At 30.0% G+C, this 19,906-nt stretch overlaps 1 protein-coding gene across 5 annotated transcripts in view; it reads left to right on the top strand.

Annotated features, from left to right (window-relative positions):
- Positions 1-19,906, top strand: part of LOC114128165 (muscle M-line assembly protein unc-89) — a 54,866-nt gene that overhangs the window by 10,268 nt on the left and 24,692 nt on the right. For 4 of the 5 annotated variants that reach the window (XR_007605761.1, XM_050206244.1, XM_050206227.1 and 1 more), the window contains exon 4: positions 19,687-19,809. Coding sequence is in view for 4 of the 5 variants with exons in the window: in XM_050206244.1 (XP_050062201.1) it covers positions 19,687-19,809 (123 nt within the window). In the remaining variant the exon portion in view is untranslated. Of the gene's footprint in view, positions 1-1,699; positions 2,014-19,686; positions 19,810-19,906 lie in introns of those variants that run through there. The other variant, XM_050206234.1, reaches the window with a different exon arrangement.

Below are 19,906 nucleotides of genomic sequence, written 5' to 3' on the forward strand. Positions count from 1 at the left end.
TTTACTTTTTAACTGTTTCTATTTGAAAAAAACAATCAATACAAAAATTTTTAGTAAGATTTACTAAGAGCATGTAGAATTTTAGACACAAAAGAAGTTGATTAAAAAGTCACCTATTAGCGACACGTCTAGACTTGATTTAATTAATTAAAAATTATATTATTATTAAATATAAATATTAAACCAACTACATTTTATACCATGAATTATTTATATTTGAAATTAGAAATTATTTAAAAAGAAATCTTGGTAGATAAATCATACAAATAATTGTAAAATGAATTATATTTTATCCTTTTGGTATCAAGATTAATACTATTTTTATTGTACTTAATTAGATTGAATTTTAGTTATTTTTGCGTAGTATAGTGTATCGTTTAGTTCATACCTAGTATAATTTCAGTGAACGCTGTCGGTATTTTATAATGAACATCAAAGGATGTTTAGGTATGATTGTTGCGCAAGACACAAATGTGTCCGTCACTGTCACGCGACCCGAATAACCTACAGACCACATCGTAGGTTCTGCGTTTATTATCTGATAATTATTATCAATAACTTATAGTAGACAAATACGAATTTGCATTAATTAAATTAAATAATGTAGGTACCTAAGTATAAAATTACCTAATTACAAAATATAAAACGTGACTTAAGTTTATAACTTATATGTATAGTGTCCAATTAAACGTTTCCAGAACTAGTGCATATTAATATATTATGCGCTAGATGCGTAATTTACTAATGTTTCGAAAAATTGTTATTTTTGTTATATAATTCAAGATTTTAATTATTACGAGGGAAGTGTCACTTAATATTAAATATTGGTCTAAATACGGGTCTGTAAAATGTATGATACATTCAAATGTATCCAAATATTGTGTACTGAATCTAATGTATTTTTCTTCTCAGTCCAAACGAATTCTGATCCTTTACAGCGTTCGCGATAAATACGTATAATTTTATGTACGAACTTCTAAAAATTAACTCAGGCAAAATAAAAATATAATGCCTCCCCAAGTCTCTCATTCGGCCACAAATTTACATTTTTTACTTAGTAGTTAGTATAGAAAAACAATTTGTGAAAGCTTAATTGTGTTTTAACTTTCAAAGAAAATATATTGAAATTAAAACGATACTTAATGCATTAATATTTTTTAGATGTAATTTAAGTAATTTTAGTGACGTATGAAGTACCTATAGATGTAGCTGTGTATAACATATTAGTAATTATATAATATAAAATAAATATTGTCAAAATGTTAAGCACTTAACTATACCCATACAAATAAGTACTAATTTATTCTTTATTTGCATTAGCGATCTATAACCATACGTATATAGACATTCTGGTGTCGTAAAGACAAGTCATAGTCGTCCGCATTAAAAAAAGAAAAAATTCTTACTGCATAGGTACGATTCACTATCATAATACGTCGAACGGTCGCGTCCCGATCGGCGGTGTAATTTGTTTTAAATGTTCTCCGTCTCGATCTATAAATCGAATTTTTCCGACTCGGTCGGCCGCGAAACAATCATAATATTATTATTATCACGAGAATCGCGCGAGACCGCGGTCCGGAGACGAGAGAGCGAGACACCGACAACAACCGGCAGCGGCGGCGGCGGAGTGGTCGCGTCGTGCGTCGTGGACGGGCGGGCGGGCGGGTGCGGCGACGTAACTCTGTGGTCATCTCGAACGCGTGCAGTCAGTCCGAACCCGGTGGACCGATCGGTTGTGTAGTGCGCGTGACCCCCTCCGCTCGCGTTAGGTTGCCGTCAGGTGCCGTCCGCCACAACGACGTTCCCCCCGAGCAACGCGTCGACGACGTCGGATCAGCGTGCGCGCGTACATCGGACGCGGTGCCTCGTCCGGGCCCGTTAACCGCGATCGGGTGAAAAACAGATCGCAGCCGGCGCGGAATGGACCGCGACGCCCGGCCGCCGGCCACCACCGTCAGCACAATAGCCGTCCGGAGCGGCGCCACCAGGATCGTCATAGCCCTGTTACAGGTACGCCACACGTCGTTACGACGCGGTTTACGATCAACGAGTCCTCGCACCCTCGCCGGTCCTGTAAAGTATTTAATCGTTATTACCGATCTCCACCGCGGTGGGATCGCACCCACGACCCACCCGTCGAGTCCATATAATATTATTATATCCGTATACACGACCCCGTCTTAACAGCCGATTATTTGTATAATACGCGTACTTATATATACCTATATAGCTAATATTGTCGTTTATATTGTCGTTTTTGACGATCGCGCCCCCCCGACGAAAAAAATAAACAGAAGACCTACCGTGAAGTCCGTGACCCGGGCTTACGCGATACTCATAATACATTTATAGGTACGAAATAATAAAGTTCGAATCGGCACGCGATTGGCCGTCACGCCGTATCGGAAATACGACTGTAGGCGCCGACCAACATGCTTGTGACATAATCAATTCGTTTAGTATATATATGAATAATTGCAACGATAGCACGCGTGTACGGTTAACGTCTAAGTTTAATCACGTTTATTCTAAGAATTTTTTTTTAAACCCGAGCAAACAATTAACTTTTAAATTGTTAGCACTGATATAGGTATACTGTGTTAATATTGATCACGACAATTAACAAATTTTATAGTCTACGTGTGCTGTAAAAAAAGTTTAATCGTACATTCGAGTTTCGTAAACTATCAACAAACACCATCGTAAAATATACTTATACTATTATATTATTATAATATGCCGTGCTCCTACAGTCCTACATTATAAAGGTGATATTTGCATATGATGCATTTGAGTGCGGGTATATCAAAATTATGAGGCATTGAAATTATTTCAAACATACACTATAATTCTCAGACATTGGGTAATCATTTTCTTAAAGAATAACTAATAAGCGAGTATTTTCCGACGATTCAATCGTACCCAACTTTAGTACGTTTTACTAAAACCGTTATTATCGCGTGTTGTATACGAGAAAATAGTGTTTCTCGGCAAAATTTCATTTTCAAACGAACACTAAAACAATATTATCCTCGGATGTTAAGTCATTTTAGTCGGAAAAAAACAACTAATAATAAGCAAGTATTTTCAATTTTTCAACAATTCTATCGTACGAGACTTTAGTATGTTCTACGCAAAAAACACCGACCGTTATCGACGTGATATACGAGAAAATTATGTTTTTCTATGAGAATGTAAGATTGCAATTTAATACAATATAATATACGAATAATACCTATTTATATGTATATACATAAAAATAATACAAACGAGTTGGTTGTTTACGTACTCGCAGTGCACAATTTGACCGCGGAAGACATCTGGAACTGTTTCTCGTATATAGGTCATTACTCATAATAGAGTATAAATGCACCATGACGTCGCTTAGCCCGGCCAAATTAAAATCCCTAAATCATGGGGGGAGGGGTACACCAGGGTTCTGCAACGTACGTTCATATATCGTTCAATTATAACATACAATATACATATTACATACATGTCCAGGGGAGTATATTAAATAACCCGTTTTCAGTATATTTTTCATATTTTACGACTCTTTTGCGTGAAGTATTACTCTGTTCACGCCAATAATTTCAACCACAATATGATATACATTATATGATAAATAGTCAATCATTATAATATTTCAAATTATTTTTATATTATGACCAACGAACTAGGTAGTGTTTTTGTTTACCGTTGGTTTATATGAATTATTATTTTTCAAGTAAACAATTTGAACCTTTGCGAATAAGATACACGGCCGACATTTGTAGGTTTGAACTCCACATGCTTTCCCGGTCCCGACAATATTGTTTATCATCCAAAGGGTCAGAACGTGTGCGCATTGTCTTCCCGCTCAATACGCGTGTACTAGACAAATTCTTTGAAGAATGTTGTCCTGGAGCTGTGATTCCTATTTTGGGCATGGCGGAAATGAAAGTCAGTGAAATATCATTAGTCGCTGTCGTCTACTGTAGCCTCTGAGTATATAATATATATATAGGTATTGCAGGTCATACGATAACGTCGCCGTTGTAGGATTGAACATTTTTTCTATCATATTATAGTCTCGAAAAATAGATTTCTCACGGATACATGGCGGATAAGATTTGTCTTCTTCCGTTTCTTTTTATAAATTCTCGATGAAGTTTAATGTGACTATATCATCGTATATATCAGGATATGTAACTCGAGAGTGAGACATATTGTTCTATAGTACGAGTTTGCAGCATTTTGCATATCACCTAATTTGTTGGCATGAGATGTTCCGTATTTTTAGAATATATCTCAGCTTGCAGCAGCAGCAGGAGTTCGCCTTATGTCCGACTTTATACCGCGAATCATATAAACGCTGCAATAAAAAGAAAAATGTAAAAATAGAAGGAATCCAACGTACACCAGACCGTACGTCGAAACAATGTTTTTTTTTGTTGTGGAAGCATGCCGATTTCATCTTTAAGATATAGTCCTATTGAGTGCTTTCGGATATCAAGTGTTTAATGTTGTATTATTGTACATCTAGGTCTATACACAATGTTATATTATTTTGGTTTAGGTAATATATAACATGGATATTCGATTTTAACGTGCACTTTATGCTTTGGCTTATAAATAGAGTTGAGTTACATCAAATTATTTAATAAAACAAACCTAAATTTAACACTAAGTATAATATTAATAATAAATTCCATTTATGACATTTTAATTAAAAACGTTCATAAGAATTTTTAGAATTATACGGTTATGCGGTTAATATTTAGAAATTCTACGTGAACAATTTTATAAACACATTATATCATGTTAAATTATTGTAATGACAACAACAAAAAAAAAAATATTTTGTTCAGTATATATAGTTAATGAAATATTTCATATGGCCATACCTACGTAATAAAATACAGCGTGGAAGACAGGCAGGCTTACATATACATCATCATCAATGACCCAGAAAATTGAAAAAATTACGTCTACCATACGCTATACTGTTTTGTGAAATTAATTTGAACTTGACATAATACTTCATGAATAACTATAAATATTATTTGTATATTATAATCAAAATATATGAATTTAATTTTATAATATTTGGCGATTGATATTTAAATCATAATAATTGATATTATTATTAAAACATTTTCAAGCAATTATTATATTATTATAAATACATAGTTTTGTTTAATTATTATAGGTACTATTTTTTCGTATACATTTAATATTAGTTAAATTTCGAAGCGTTTTTTATAATATTTTTCATCCACTGAAGTAAATAATAAAACGTTGAAAAAATAAAAAAGTAATAAATATTTATTAATAATAATAATCTATAAAAAAAAATAGTATTCAATAAGTATTAATATGTTATATACCTACCTCTTCCAATATAGGTATTATTAATATTTCTATTTATTTTAAATAAGGTCATATTCCAAATTTTCTAAACATTACATGTCATAGACCCCATTAAACCTACATACTTGTAACAAAAAACAATAGACTATTACGGATAATATGAATTCTCCGATTGTGCGTTGCTAACAAATGACGTGTGTCGTGTGTGCGATTTTTGATCATATAATTTGCCGAGGTCATATATACATACATTACTCGACAATTTTTCTACATGTGTTATAATGTGTATTTTAAATTGTCATTATCATTACTGCAGCACATAAATATATAGTACGTATTATGGAAATTCACATGGCAATTTAATGGTCGTTTTTTAAATATAATATAACATATATATATACAGATAGGTTTGACTCAAAATCAATAGCAACAGCTGCAAATGCAGCACTCGGAAAAATGTCTCGGCTTTTTAGGTCTCACTGTTAAAAAATATGTATAAGTACCCAAAAATGTTGCATTATATTGATATTAAATAGGTTGGAAAATATACCTTTTGTACCTACAAAATATTATTGACGAGTAATTTCACTTTATAATTTGTTCATAAATGTAACACGTGTCTACGCAAGTATATTTTGATATTATGTGTATATATTATTCAATATTGTTGAATATCGTTTAAATATGTTTGTATTTATAATAAAATTAAGTTGAGAAAAACTAAAGACCCACAGTATGATTTAAATAAGTACTACATTTAATGAATTAAATCATGCGATATCAACAAAGAGTTTGCGTCTATAGTAAAAAGGAATAGTTTGTTTATCTTAACCACTTCCGTTTAATATAAATTTAGTATGCGAGATGTAGTTTTGATTGTATTTTGAAACATATGACTACATAATACGTATGTCATTTAAAAGTGTTAACTATAATATATATTCTTCTTTAAATTATAGTCTGTGACCGCAAGTAGGTGTTTAACGTATATGGGATAAGTCTCTGTTATATTGCCATCGAGGGGCAATACCTACATATTTCTTTTACAATATTTTTCTCATTGTTATTACTTTTATAATCATTTGAATATTGTTTGATTTATGCATAAAATAGTATTTAAATTATTATATATACGTAATTATATATGCACGATAACAACTTCAAATATGCTTACGTATAAGTCATTTATTGTGAATATTTATTTAATAATTATTTGAGAATAGCTTAATATTGAATAAATATTACAGGTAGTCGTCATTAGAAACTATCTACATTATAGTGTTTACGGTAGTTTTTTTTTTTTTTTAATAATATATCGTATTTGCCCACGATACTGTCCTTTAATTATATCCTAAAGCATTTTTGTTTAAATTTACCGGTTGTAGGTTTTTAATTTATGATGGGATTGAATTAATATACAATTATATTTATATTTTTATATAAATATCATCGTAAATATGCTGAAAAATATATACTTACTTATTTTATATTTTTTCCTAGACATATAATATTTAAATAAAATGTGTTATACATTTGTCGTACAACTCTTGTTCTATTTTTTTTTTTATTGTATGCTGTCACTTTTCTTTGTGCAGTCTATAATATAAACGAAACTTTAGATTTTTATGGTATATATGTTTTATACTATATACTTTAATATATATGCATACGAATGTAGGTAACAATATCCATAAAGGGATTACATTCGACTCGTTTGAAGCTTATATTATAAACCATTTATTTACACGATCAATGAGTTATTATGACAACAGTCTGTACCAATGAAATGTAGAACACGAAGTTTTGTTTCTTCTCAGTTGTATTGTAAAAATTATAGCTTCTATGCGCTGTTGTCAGATTACAGTCTGTACCATCAAAAGGACACTATAAGGTCTAAAATAAGTATACAAAATGTACAACCACATGATGGTAATATCCCAGTACTGCAGGTACACTATAATATTGGCTGTATTGGATGTAAAAAATGTAAAAATAAAAAAATCGTCCGTATGGAAATCGATGAAAAGATATTTTAACTGGACGTCTCTAATGTGTACGTCGAGTGTTTAAAAACCGGTTGAAACGGTATCTGTACAAAACAATCGTCTGCGTACAACATCTCGGCGAGAAAATTGGCCAATCGTCCAAGTGTATCAAAATTCAAAGGGTATACCAGATACCTATACATAACATCTCATTTATATATTATATTATTTTAATTTATATTGTATGTCCGGATAGTGTATTGGATTTCAAGTATCAATTTGTTGGCAATTGGTTTTATATTCATCACTGTCAAAGTGTAATGAGACATATCTATTTAGAAACAAAACACATGTGCGATATTGATGTGCCTAATTTAAAATAATGATCATCGCTAGCTTGTATCACATTCGAACATTCAAGTGAACAATATAATTTATATACATTTTAATAGTAATATCAAATATTATGTTTATTGCACTGTATGATGCATAGAGTTGATCGTCAAGTAGAAAGCCTTGTGAAACGCAAGAAAAAAAATGCGATATGACCAAAGAAATATTGATACCTACATTAACGATAACATGCTATGTACAAAATTTTTTCTATTTTGACATCGGATCATAATTTAAAATGGTATAATAATAATATATCGAGTCTTGAAAAATAAAGAAATGTTTCTAATACTTCAATAGATACCTATGCATAGTATATGGAATGTATGTGTATCGTATACCTAAAAGATTATTATCTGTCATTTGTAAAATATATTACACGATTTGTAACATGCGTTGATCATTTCCAAATAATGTTGTATAAGAACGAATTTTAGCTCACATTATATTTAAAGAATGAAATCATGTGCCTTGACAATTTATTGTTTTCCATTTAGGAAATACAAGAGTTTTGGTTGACATAAAAGTTAATAATATTTTTTAAGTTTATTTTTACACACCACATTCTAAGTATTAATCCGCACCAATGGATTTAGCCGATTAAATATTTTAAAAATTGACAGCATGTGTTCGTTTAAAAATACAATATTATATTAACCTACGTAAAATGTCAATACATATATATGTATTTAAAGTAATAAAAAATAAAATCTAAAATCACGTGGGCAAATGATTACAATTTTAAACACTTGTATTAGGTGTCTACTGATTATCCATTTAGATTTTTATAGTAGTAAAAATCGAAATGCGATATCTTATCGCAATCGAAAAGTATCGTACACATGCTGTTACATATGATCATGCAGAACACACCATATATTATAATATCTAGACTCAGCATATTATCGTTGGGTTGTCACGTGTTTTAATTTTGTAATGTTTATAGGTACATTTTATGTATAAGTAGTACTTAATATACATTCATAGTGTGCTCATAACTTATTAAATGGTTATTGTTATTGCTTAAAATTCATAACATGTACTATTAGATATAAAAGATTAGGTTTTTACATTTTTATTTTATAATTTTGCACCATTTGTAATACATCACAAATAAAAGGTGTACTATAGAAATTAAATTTAATAAAATTGTTGTACAGAGCTATTAAAATAACGTAACTTAAGTGAACAAAATTGGACAGTTTTTCGAAATTAACATGGTTTCTACAGAAACCAAAAAAAAAAAAAATGTTTACGAATCACATGATGTATTAAAATCTTTTATTATCACGGATAAAAAATATTAAGCAGCCATAAGAGACAAATAATGCCGTATTCACTACAGCCGTATAAATAGTAAATTTATGTATCAGGGAACAGGATTAGTCAACTTGCGGCTAGCGTGTTATTTATAAAATCGAAATTTGCTTACTATTTTTATGAATTTTAATTTTTTTTCAGTATACATCAATAAAAATTTATCAAATTACATAAATTGTATTTATATTATCGTTTTGACTAGTCGCTATTGTAGGTGATTATATAGTTATAAAAATGTAATCGTTGTCTAATATTATAATATAATATAATATGAGATTATCTTTGCATGTTACTATCGTATATCATGTAGATTTAAAATAAAATACGTATATATTATATTATAGACGGGCCTAATGGTCCCACAGCAGCTTTTAAAATTCCAATATAATAACTGCGCGTCGACTTCGTGATTATGATCTCTTATATTTGGATGTTAAAACAGTATAAATCTACTGATCACTTTCAGAAATACGTGTGAAAATATTCTTCTTGTATATATATAATATATACTATAGAGTGGTGACTGGTGGCTAACAATAATTGTTATATTTCGATGAGGTATTATTTACGAAGGTCGAGAAGAAAAGCGCGTGCGTAACTGCAGGTACAACTTACTCGCGGGATGACCAAATCGAGAACCGTGACCCGAAGTCACGTAATATTATCTGCAACGGTCGATATGTATACCATTTTCATCGGACGAATAGTAATAATAATTATTAACTCACCAAACATCTACACCGGATGCTTCGTTACACTACCAACGATATACGTATAGATCTAATATGAGCTCTTCGCGTGATGTACCCAGGGAAAGGGAATAGAGGTATATGGTAAGACTCGAGACTTCCATATACCTTAAGACTTCTTTTCGTCGCTGTCATATAGGTATATACGTGCGAATATTGACGTTAGGTATAACAGGTATGGGATAGGTTTATGTATATGTGCACCGTATATTGTGCAAACACAGTGGTTTTATACATTTCTCGTAAAAAATGTACTCCTCAAAAATTGTTTTTTTATTTTGACATATATTTTATTATCAACAAAGTATTTATAATTTATGGTAAATGTCTCAACAAATCGATACTATTATAATAACATACCTACCTATTAAATTTTTGTTCACGAAACCATTCTATTTTAAATTACATTATGCGTGTGGCTTTACGACGTTTACTTAGAAATATATTCAAATAGATATTAAATGAACAGTTTTTATACTCTAATAGATAGTTAAATTATAGATATCAGTGGTGCCTATCACTAATTTTCATAAAAGACGGCAACACTAAGTTTCAGATCCATTTCATAATAAAATGTTTATATAGCAACTTAAAATTGTTTTAATATAACACTAAACGGTCGAAAATATTATAAAGGTAGTGTTATATATTTTTGGTCATTGAAAAATTTAAATTATAATAAAATTTAAATAATCAATAAACAAGAATCAAATAAAAAATAATCATGTCCCCGAGTGTTAAAATGCACGTATATAGGACCTGTGTTATTTGTACTACTTAAATTATTCATTTAGTAAACCTAATGTTATGATTTTAAGTATTGCATTTGATTTTTTTTCTAATCGTTTTAAATCCAAATAACTATTTGATTCAAAGATATTTTATATTTTAAATTAAGATTAATAGACAACCTTTTTTTTATATAACTTTAAATTATATGATAATAATATAGTTTATTTACAAATTATTAATAAATTATATTAAGATACAGATTTCATGAATATTTATGAATAAATTATATAGTGTTCAACGAGCTCATTATGTTATTATAAAATAGTGCAATTACTCATTAATTTTGTTATATTTACAAGTGAATAAGAACTAATAAATTATTCTTTCATTGGAAACAGGATATATAAAATTAAAAAAAAAAATGTAGGAGTACCGATTGTCGTAGGATGCCAAAATAGACCGCTGACTGCTATATCCTATATATACATGTGTATGTGAACTCGATTAATGAGTCCGTTGCATTTTGATACACAAAATAACCACAATTCATATTATATATTTCAATAAAGTCGGAACAATTAATAATATTCAAAGTGAAAATATGAGATAAGTATTAGAAATGTACGTATCATAATATGTGCAGGCGGCAACTGATGAGTAGCTGACACGTATGGTTATGTTAATGTAATATTATTCGATTAAAAAAAATTCACAATATGTTTCTACACAGGCTCTATAATAGTCATGTATTTATGCCATTATACAGAACAGAAGATATATTTTGTATTCTTATATTTGTGTATAATCGTACATATTTACCATTTTAGACGGCTATTGATTTAAAAGATTAAAATATATAATGATATATGAAATATTATGTTTATTATATATTTTAAATTTAAGACCTTTTCTGAAATCTGAAAAATTATAACATGTCAAATTGTCAAGTATATTTTATGATTTTTATCTTAAAATACAATAGTAAATTACTAATTACTTTTTTATCACTTTTTTACACTACCTGCAGCTACTATGCGTTTTAAAGAAAAATGCAAAACATATTTTTTTAGTAATAGTTTAAATATTAATTATCGATCTTGTGATTTTTTAGTTTTTACCTTTATAAAATAGTGTATAATAGTAATATAGTATGGTATAATAATAAGGTAATTTTAGAAAGTGAAAACTGGGTGACAAAAAATGATATATTTATGCGAAACGCGTAGATGTATAAGCTATAAAATATATTACACATATTATAGGAATAAGAATCACACGCAGACGTCATTATGACATATGGTCAATTGTTTAGTTTTTAATATTTCTTCAAGAGTTCGTATAATACATACCTATTACCTGAAAAATGCGCGTTTTTATTCAACTAGCGTGATGTGATATTGCAGGCTTCCGATATAATATATCCTTAAGTGGAAATTAAAAATATATATTCATTATTTACTGCAATACTATTTAGGTCCACGTTTCGAGTCATTGTAGTCTTCGTATTATAATAATAAAAAAATAACTAACAATAATAATAATAATAATGACCTCACGCTGTCGGTTGTTGTAATCGAGATCATCATAATATGTTTCTAGATTACGGCATATATATACCAGCGTAAATTAAATAATAAGAGCACATACATAATATTATAATAAAGTAATATATGTATTGGAGTGTGCATAATATTATATTATAATTTATAAGTATGCAATTGAATTTACAGTTCTGAATATTTTATTAGTAACATGCAATAGTCTACTGTGGTCGAATCGCGCTTCGAGTACTTAATACGAATAATATAGGGACATATTATTTATAGGCCTACAACGATAAACGGCATTTTTCTATGTGAACGTATTATTAATTATTGAGCACTAAACATTATATTATAATTATTATTAACTTTGATAAATCATAAACTTATAATTAATGTATGCAGCAATGCAGAACGTGTGACAATTTTAGATTTTGCGTGGAGCGATAAATGTACTAGCACTAAATATTAAACAACATATTAAAATACATTATTATAGTGCCAACTTTTTTTATAGTTGAAAAAGTATTTCGATTCTTAATTATAACTTTGAGTGTTATTTCTAGTAGAAAATTAATTCTGATCAGTATTTTGGAGTGTCAAAATTAAGTATTTACTGGGAAATAATAATAATAAAAAAAAAAATTGGTAAAACTATTTTATATACTTGCATAGCATCAATTCATACAAAAGCAATTTTGTTATTTTTTTGTAATTCAAAAAGATTGAAAATGTTACAAAATATTATTTTTCTAGATTAGTGTATTTTTAAAAATATATTGACTCTTTAAGGATATTTTTAAAGTGTTGAAAAATTTAACTTTTTTCTAAGTATATTTATTGATACAAATTTGATTTCACTTCAAAAAAGCTTGAGCATATTATAATATAAGGTGTACTTTAAAAATCTAAAAATATCAAAATCACATTTACTCAATTTTTTTTATAGATATTTAGTTCGAATTTTTACGAAACTGGATATTTCAATGATTTTAAATATTATATTGAAGTATAAAAATTATTATTCGTAGGAACTTGAAACTTTTCATCATAAATTCATAACACACATTATTATTTACTATAGGTATACAAAAATTTTTCCAAAATATTTAGATTAACTCCAAGCTATATCCTATTTACTCTATTCAGCATTTCTGTAAAGGGTACCTATATTAACTATAGAACGAAATACACTTGTAAAGTCAATAAAACCTAGTATACTAAGTACTATAATTTTATAAAATATAAAATATATTTTTTATAAATATAAATATACGTAGGTACATAATGTATAATAAAATATCCTGATTGTATAGGACATATAGGTAATGTTAACTAAGAATATTGTTATTTTTTGTTTTTATCGAATTTAATGCTTTATCGTTGAATTTAAATTCAACACATATAATACAATGCTTAGTTAAGAAAAACACTGTACACCGACTATACACAACAGATCAACAGATCGACTTCCGAGTTTTTTCACCACGTAATTTCAAAAAAAAAAAAAACGATCAAATCAAATTTCTTTGTCACTAGATTGTATTCTGTGTAGGAAATACAATCTTATATAAACATACAATATGTATATTTATAAGAATCCAATATTTAACCTCATAATAATATGTAATGATGTACAAATCTAAAACATACATAATATATAACAGCCTTGATTTATCATTGTCCCAGCAAAGGAATGTACCCAAGTACACAATATGTGTTTATATATTGTACATAGTTCTGAGTTCATATTATTTATATGTACTATACATTGTTTTCAAAATGAAATATTCTGTTTAATTATATTATCATATTGTATTACATAATTATGTTCCCTATAAATTCAAAGTTAAACAACAAATAAATATAGTGGTAAATCGTGAGCCATTCAGAAGTAATCGGACACGGTTTCTTATTTAATTTATTGGTATCTATGTATAATTTAAAACACGCGTGTACCCATAATACGTATTATACGAGTTGGATAATAACGTTCGGGCATATCTAATGCGACACCATTCATATTATTTGTACAAAGCATCTCTCGCTTTCTTTTCGTCATAAACACGTTTTTTTTTTTTTTTTTTACTATTATTAAAATAAAATTGAATTTTTGTTTTTAACAATTTTTTACCGACTTACAATAACGTTTAATAATATACACTATATAGAATATTTAAGTGTTCGTGAAGTAGTAGACGTATTATAAGCGTGTGTTATGCGAATTTAAAACGTCCTAGCGCAGCCTCGCGCGGTCAAATCACAGACGTCGAGCGTTAAAATCCCTTCGGGGGATATGAGATTATATACGACATAACTGCGTGCACTGATAATGAATCTATGTAAAAAAAAAAAATAAACAACAAAAACGCTTTGCCGTCATCGCACGAAACTCGTCCGAACAATGTTCTCGTGATTGCCGTTATGTATATGTATATATTATACATTTACGTCGAGCGTGGTGCAGACGGACACGAAAAACGCCGAAGGAGACGCGTTAGTATATATTATCCGCAACAGACAAATATTGAACACGTAATATATATTGTACGCCTTCGCAGCTGTACCACCGCGGTACCTATACTATGTGCACACAAACGCATATTATATTATATACTCACCTTTCGTCGTGGTATGTGTGTCCATAAACCACGGTAGTGGTCGGAAATCCGTACGATCCGCGGATCGGAGCGACGAGAAAAACGAATTGACAAAAACGTCCGAGTCTGCATTAAGTAGAACAAATTAACGATGCTGCAGTATTGCTGCGCATAGTGACGATCGCCGCTGTCTGCGCGAGTTTACTCGCGTCGTCCGTGTTTGGGCAAGACTCTCCGCCGCCGCACCGCCACCATCGACGGCCGAGTTTTTTTTTATTTAACGGGACTCCTCCGGACCACCGACCGACGACGGCTCTCGGCGTGTCAGAAACGATTGCATGTGCCAATATCGCATATACCTACACCATAATAATTTGCACGTGTAATCGATCGAACACAACAATACATTATAATCATCGTTATTTTATAATAATATAATAATAATAATTACATCGTCGTGTGTGTTCGACATGGCAGATTTTTTTTTTTTTTTTTTAATCGTCGCGGTTGTGCGCGGTATACATATCGTGTTATTAGGTATATCGTATATTATTATGCTTAGTATAACCACAACTAGTGTAATGCGTACATAATACGTCATATTATAATATTATCATCGTCGTCGTCGTCATTGTTGTTGTTATATATTATCTATTATTATTATGATACAATTACCGCGGCGGACGACCGCAGTGGAGTTTAGTAAAAAATATGTGTCGATTAATTATTATCAACTGATAGTATTTTGAGTTATTACTAATTATTGTGTACACATAACTAGTACCTATACTGTACGCGTGTGTTTACACAGTATATATATAATATGTGTATCATTATGATGAGATTACATAATTCTGTGTGGCGCTATATTATTATAATCGTTATATATACAGTTGCGTGTTTCAACGAGTATTGTATGTAAGTCGCGATTTATCGATTAACCTATTGATATACTGTATACAATAGTGTCTACGATAAAGAATAACGGAGTGATAAAAAATAAAAACATCGATATCCTACTACCTTGGACGTATTATTATGACGTGTCGACAATAAAAACAAATAGAAAAATTTTCGAATTTTGTCACGCGCGCCCGCTCGACAATCGCCCGCTACTAATACAATATTTACTTACGTCTATATTATGTTACGGTAATAACTTTACTAATAAGTGATTGCAGCAATATTATGTCTGCAGATAATGTTTTCCGCTAAATGTTTTTTCAATTGACGAGAAGAAACTGCCAATAATGAAAAAAAGACTGTTGAGTGAATTAATATATATATATTTTTTTTTATCGTTTATATTTTTTGTATTCTCTATATAGTCTATATAATCACTACCAACAAGTTCAATAATTATATGCATACACAAAATATACATATCATATGCAAAATAACGTAATTTATTATCTTTCTACTAGGACCTGAAAGCAAGTTCTGTAAGTTGTATAGTCGTTAAAATAGGACGTACGTCGTACAAATATAATATGTATATCAGTACGATATGGTATTGGCGATCTGGAAACGGTATGAATATGAAATGCACCTAACGATATTTACCCATAACAGGCTACATACATAAACCTAATCCTATAGTTATATACAAGGTCGTAACTGAAAAAAATTTCGGGAGGGGGTCCAACATTTTTTTAAATATATAGATACTAAACACTTGTCGTTTTTACGTTAAAAATATAAAATTGTATATTATTATTGTTATTGAAAACATAAGTCGTCATTATAGTATTAAATTTACATAATTGTTAATTATATTATAATAATAAAAAAATATTTCTACTTTTAAAAATTTCTGAGGGGATCGGATCCTTGGACCTCCCTAGTTACGACCTTGGTTATATGGTTATATATATATAAAGATAGAGAGAGAGAGAGATGAGAGAGTAACATAACTCTTAAAAATGTACTAAAAAAAATTACATTCAACTGGAATATTATTTTTATTTTTATTTCGTTTTGTCCGTATTGGGTCGATTTCTTGCGGGTTTTCGGGGTGTGCGGTCTCCGTAAAGTTTTGCCGGGCCGACGACAACAACGCATACTTACCTATTGTTACCAGTGCGCTGACCAGTATAGAGTGTATGCGTATGGAAACATTACCTTTACATAAATGCGTAAGTGTGTGTACGTTTCGATTATTCGCGTGCCAATATGCGGCGCGTTTCTCGGTCATTTGTACGCGGAACACGTGGCCGAGAGCCATCGTCCGCGTGTACATAGATTCCTATGCGAGAAACGTATATTATAAAACAGCCGTTATTTTTTTTAGCTTCGAACTTACGTTTGTTATTATACAAAACGGAAAACCACGTTTATTTTTTAGATTTCGATCAAAGCTTGATAGCGCAGTATTTCAGGTTTTATAACACTATAATAATTGTTAAATTATTGAATATAACCACTTAATCGAGTGTACCTAACACGAGTACAACTTATTAGTTATTAGTATTATATATGAGTAGTGAGTACTCTTGTTTTTTACACGATATAATCTATTATTATGTATACACTGTGTATTCGTATATTGTATTAATAGTTAAAAAATTCCAGTCACCCACCCTCACTATACTGAATGTATGCGCCTCAGGACGATTCATCACAAACACGCACACATATATAGTCTCATCACTATATCGCAATAATAATAACAACAACAAAAACAACAATAATAACGCCGGTCAATTGTTTGCAGCGCAAATCGTTTGATCTATCCGAACACCTGTTGCATACGTGTATAATATAAGGACGGACGGACAACTAGCCGAGGATGTAGGCTTACAGCAGCATTGTAAAAAAAAAAAAAAATTCGGTTGCAAAATAATTTTGAATCGGTCACCGCGCGTTAGGCTGTAAAACATGATAAAATTTCCTTAAACGCACACCAATTATAATAATGGTATAGGAACGCGCACGGATTACTATAATAATACAATATCTTGTAATCGCATAATAATTATGGTCTATTCGGCGGGAGTATTCGCCGGAAGCCCAATTAGTATATAGGTATTGCGTATACATTTCGCTCCTTTACCCATCGGTTGTAATATACATACCTAGGACCAGGTTCGTACTTGTTCTATGACGCACAATATTATAACATAAAATAATCGTACACTTGTAAAAAGTACATGTGTTTATGTGTCGTTTCCGTACTTAAACTAAAATTATTAAGCCAAAAACGTGTTTCTAAACGGATACGCCATATGTGTTATATGTTTTATTATTATTTATTATTGTACGGAGCGAATAGTGCGCAACGAGCACTTCGACACGAGATCGAACGGTTTGCAGAACACGAAATAAATTGTATTTACGCGCGGCTTATCCGCATTCATCGATTTGTTTAAAAGAAATGTATTTAAAAATAATTTAAATTTTTATGCTATTACTGTTATGTTCAATACGATTGTATGCATTCGTTCCGGTGTATAAATTATGTAATTTATTATAAATAATTATTTCCTTCTGATATTTTATGTATGTAACATTATTATTGCCAATAATCGATATACTCGTAGTTCACAAGTTTATTGCATGTCGTATAGAGTGATTTTACGATAATTATTTTAGTTTCATAAGCTATTTTCCACTTCAAAGTTATTACTCTTTGCAAATCAACTGAATATCTGCGACACAGATCTTTTAACATAACTTTAATTCCACATCTTATATGGTGGTCCTAACCAGCCAAGAAAAATACTATAATACATAACAGTATATTATGCCGAGCAATCGTTCTTATTAATGTGCCAAGCCTTGGCTGTCACCTTTGTAAATCCCCCTCTCTCTCTCAAAAAAAAAAAATTATTATTATAAAACTTATTGTAAAATTATTTGATACATTTTTGGGTTCAAAATGCGGTTTACCTCCACTCACGAATACGTGACTACTTCTTAAGAATATTTTGAATCTTTGAAAATCAAATATATATATATATTATATATAATGTTATATTTTCAAAACATTTCGCACCTGGTACACCCCGGGAATTATTATTACACTAATGGCATTCTATTTTCTGATTTATTCTACTATATAATATGAATGCGAACAAAAGAATAAAAGATACCCAAAAAGAAACGATTTAAGAAGTCAATTGATAGATTAATATTTCACCTTTATAGTTTATGAGTTTCAAACGTTTATCGCAATGTTTAAAACTGTAATACGATTTACGATTTCAAATTTATGAATGGAAATATAAACATTAGATTGCCGCCAAGGCTCTGCAAGGAAGTGTATAAATATTTTTAAATACAAGCATTATAATGATAGTGCACTAGTATATTAAAAAAGTCGTATATTTATTGAAACATCTGACATTCATTTGAAAACTGTTTTATAATTTATTTAAATTTTCACAAAATATGTACTCACGACTTATTATGTAGTGTGTGTTTTGTAAACTGCACGATAATCTGTTTAAAAAGGCAATTTTATTGTCTTTTTATTAAATTCAACTCATTTATAACCACTACCTACGCTTTATCAAACTGTTAAAGAAATAATTGATAATTCAAACACATATGTGTAAAGAAAATATAATTTTTAATACTGGTTTTTTATGATAATTACGAAATTATAATTTATAACTATGATTGATGATAGCGTTGCAATTTTTGCAGTGCTCAAGACCTATTTGTCATTGTACTTATATTCAAATAAATTGGTAATACATATAGTAAACGCATACTATACTAACTTATAAGTACAATCGAATAAAATTCAAATTTAATACGAGATTGAGATAAAACAGTTACAAAACTTTCTCGATTATCAAACAACCAGACCCTTAATATTCTTTTGCCAATATTATATGCATATATACGTCATATTCATTTTATTTTTTACGTTTATACTTGATACTAGTTGTTTTATAATATTATAAATGTCGATGTACACTCGATTTAAGTTACAAACTTACAATTAAGTGTATAAATAGTAACTACGTTGAAGTAATAACATTTTTTTTTTTTGTTATTGTTTCAGTGTCGTGATGTCCTGGAATTAAAAGTTCTCGAACTATGCCCGGAACTTACGTTGCTCGGGGAGACGTTGGAAGAGGCTTCAAGTTTGCAGGCCGAACACGAGAGAGTATTGGAAAAAATACAGGTTTGAATCGTTCCAAATCGATTGTTTACACTCCGACAGAGATTTGAACGTATCGCGTTTAATTTTAGAACGATAAATGCACCGGACGCCTCGTGTG

Source organism: Aphis gossypii, chromosome 1 (assembly GCF_020184175.1).
Source record: "Aphis gossypii isolate Hap1 chromosome 1, ASM2018417v2, whole genome shotgun sequence".
In the NCBI taxonomy this organism is placed as follows: Eukaryota; Metazoa; Arthropoda; class Insecta; order Hemiptera; family Aphididae; genus Aphis; species Aphis gossypii.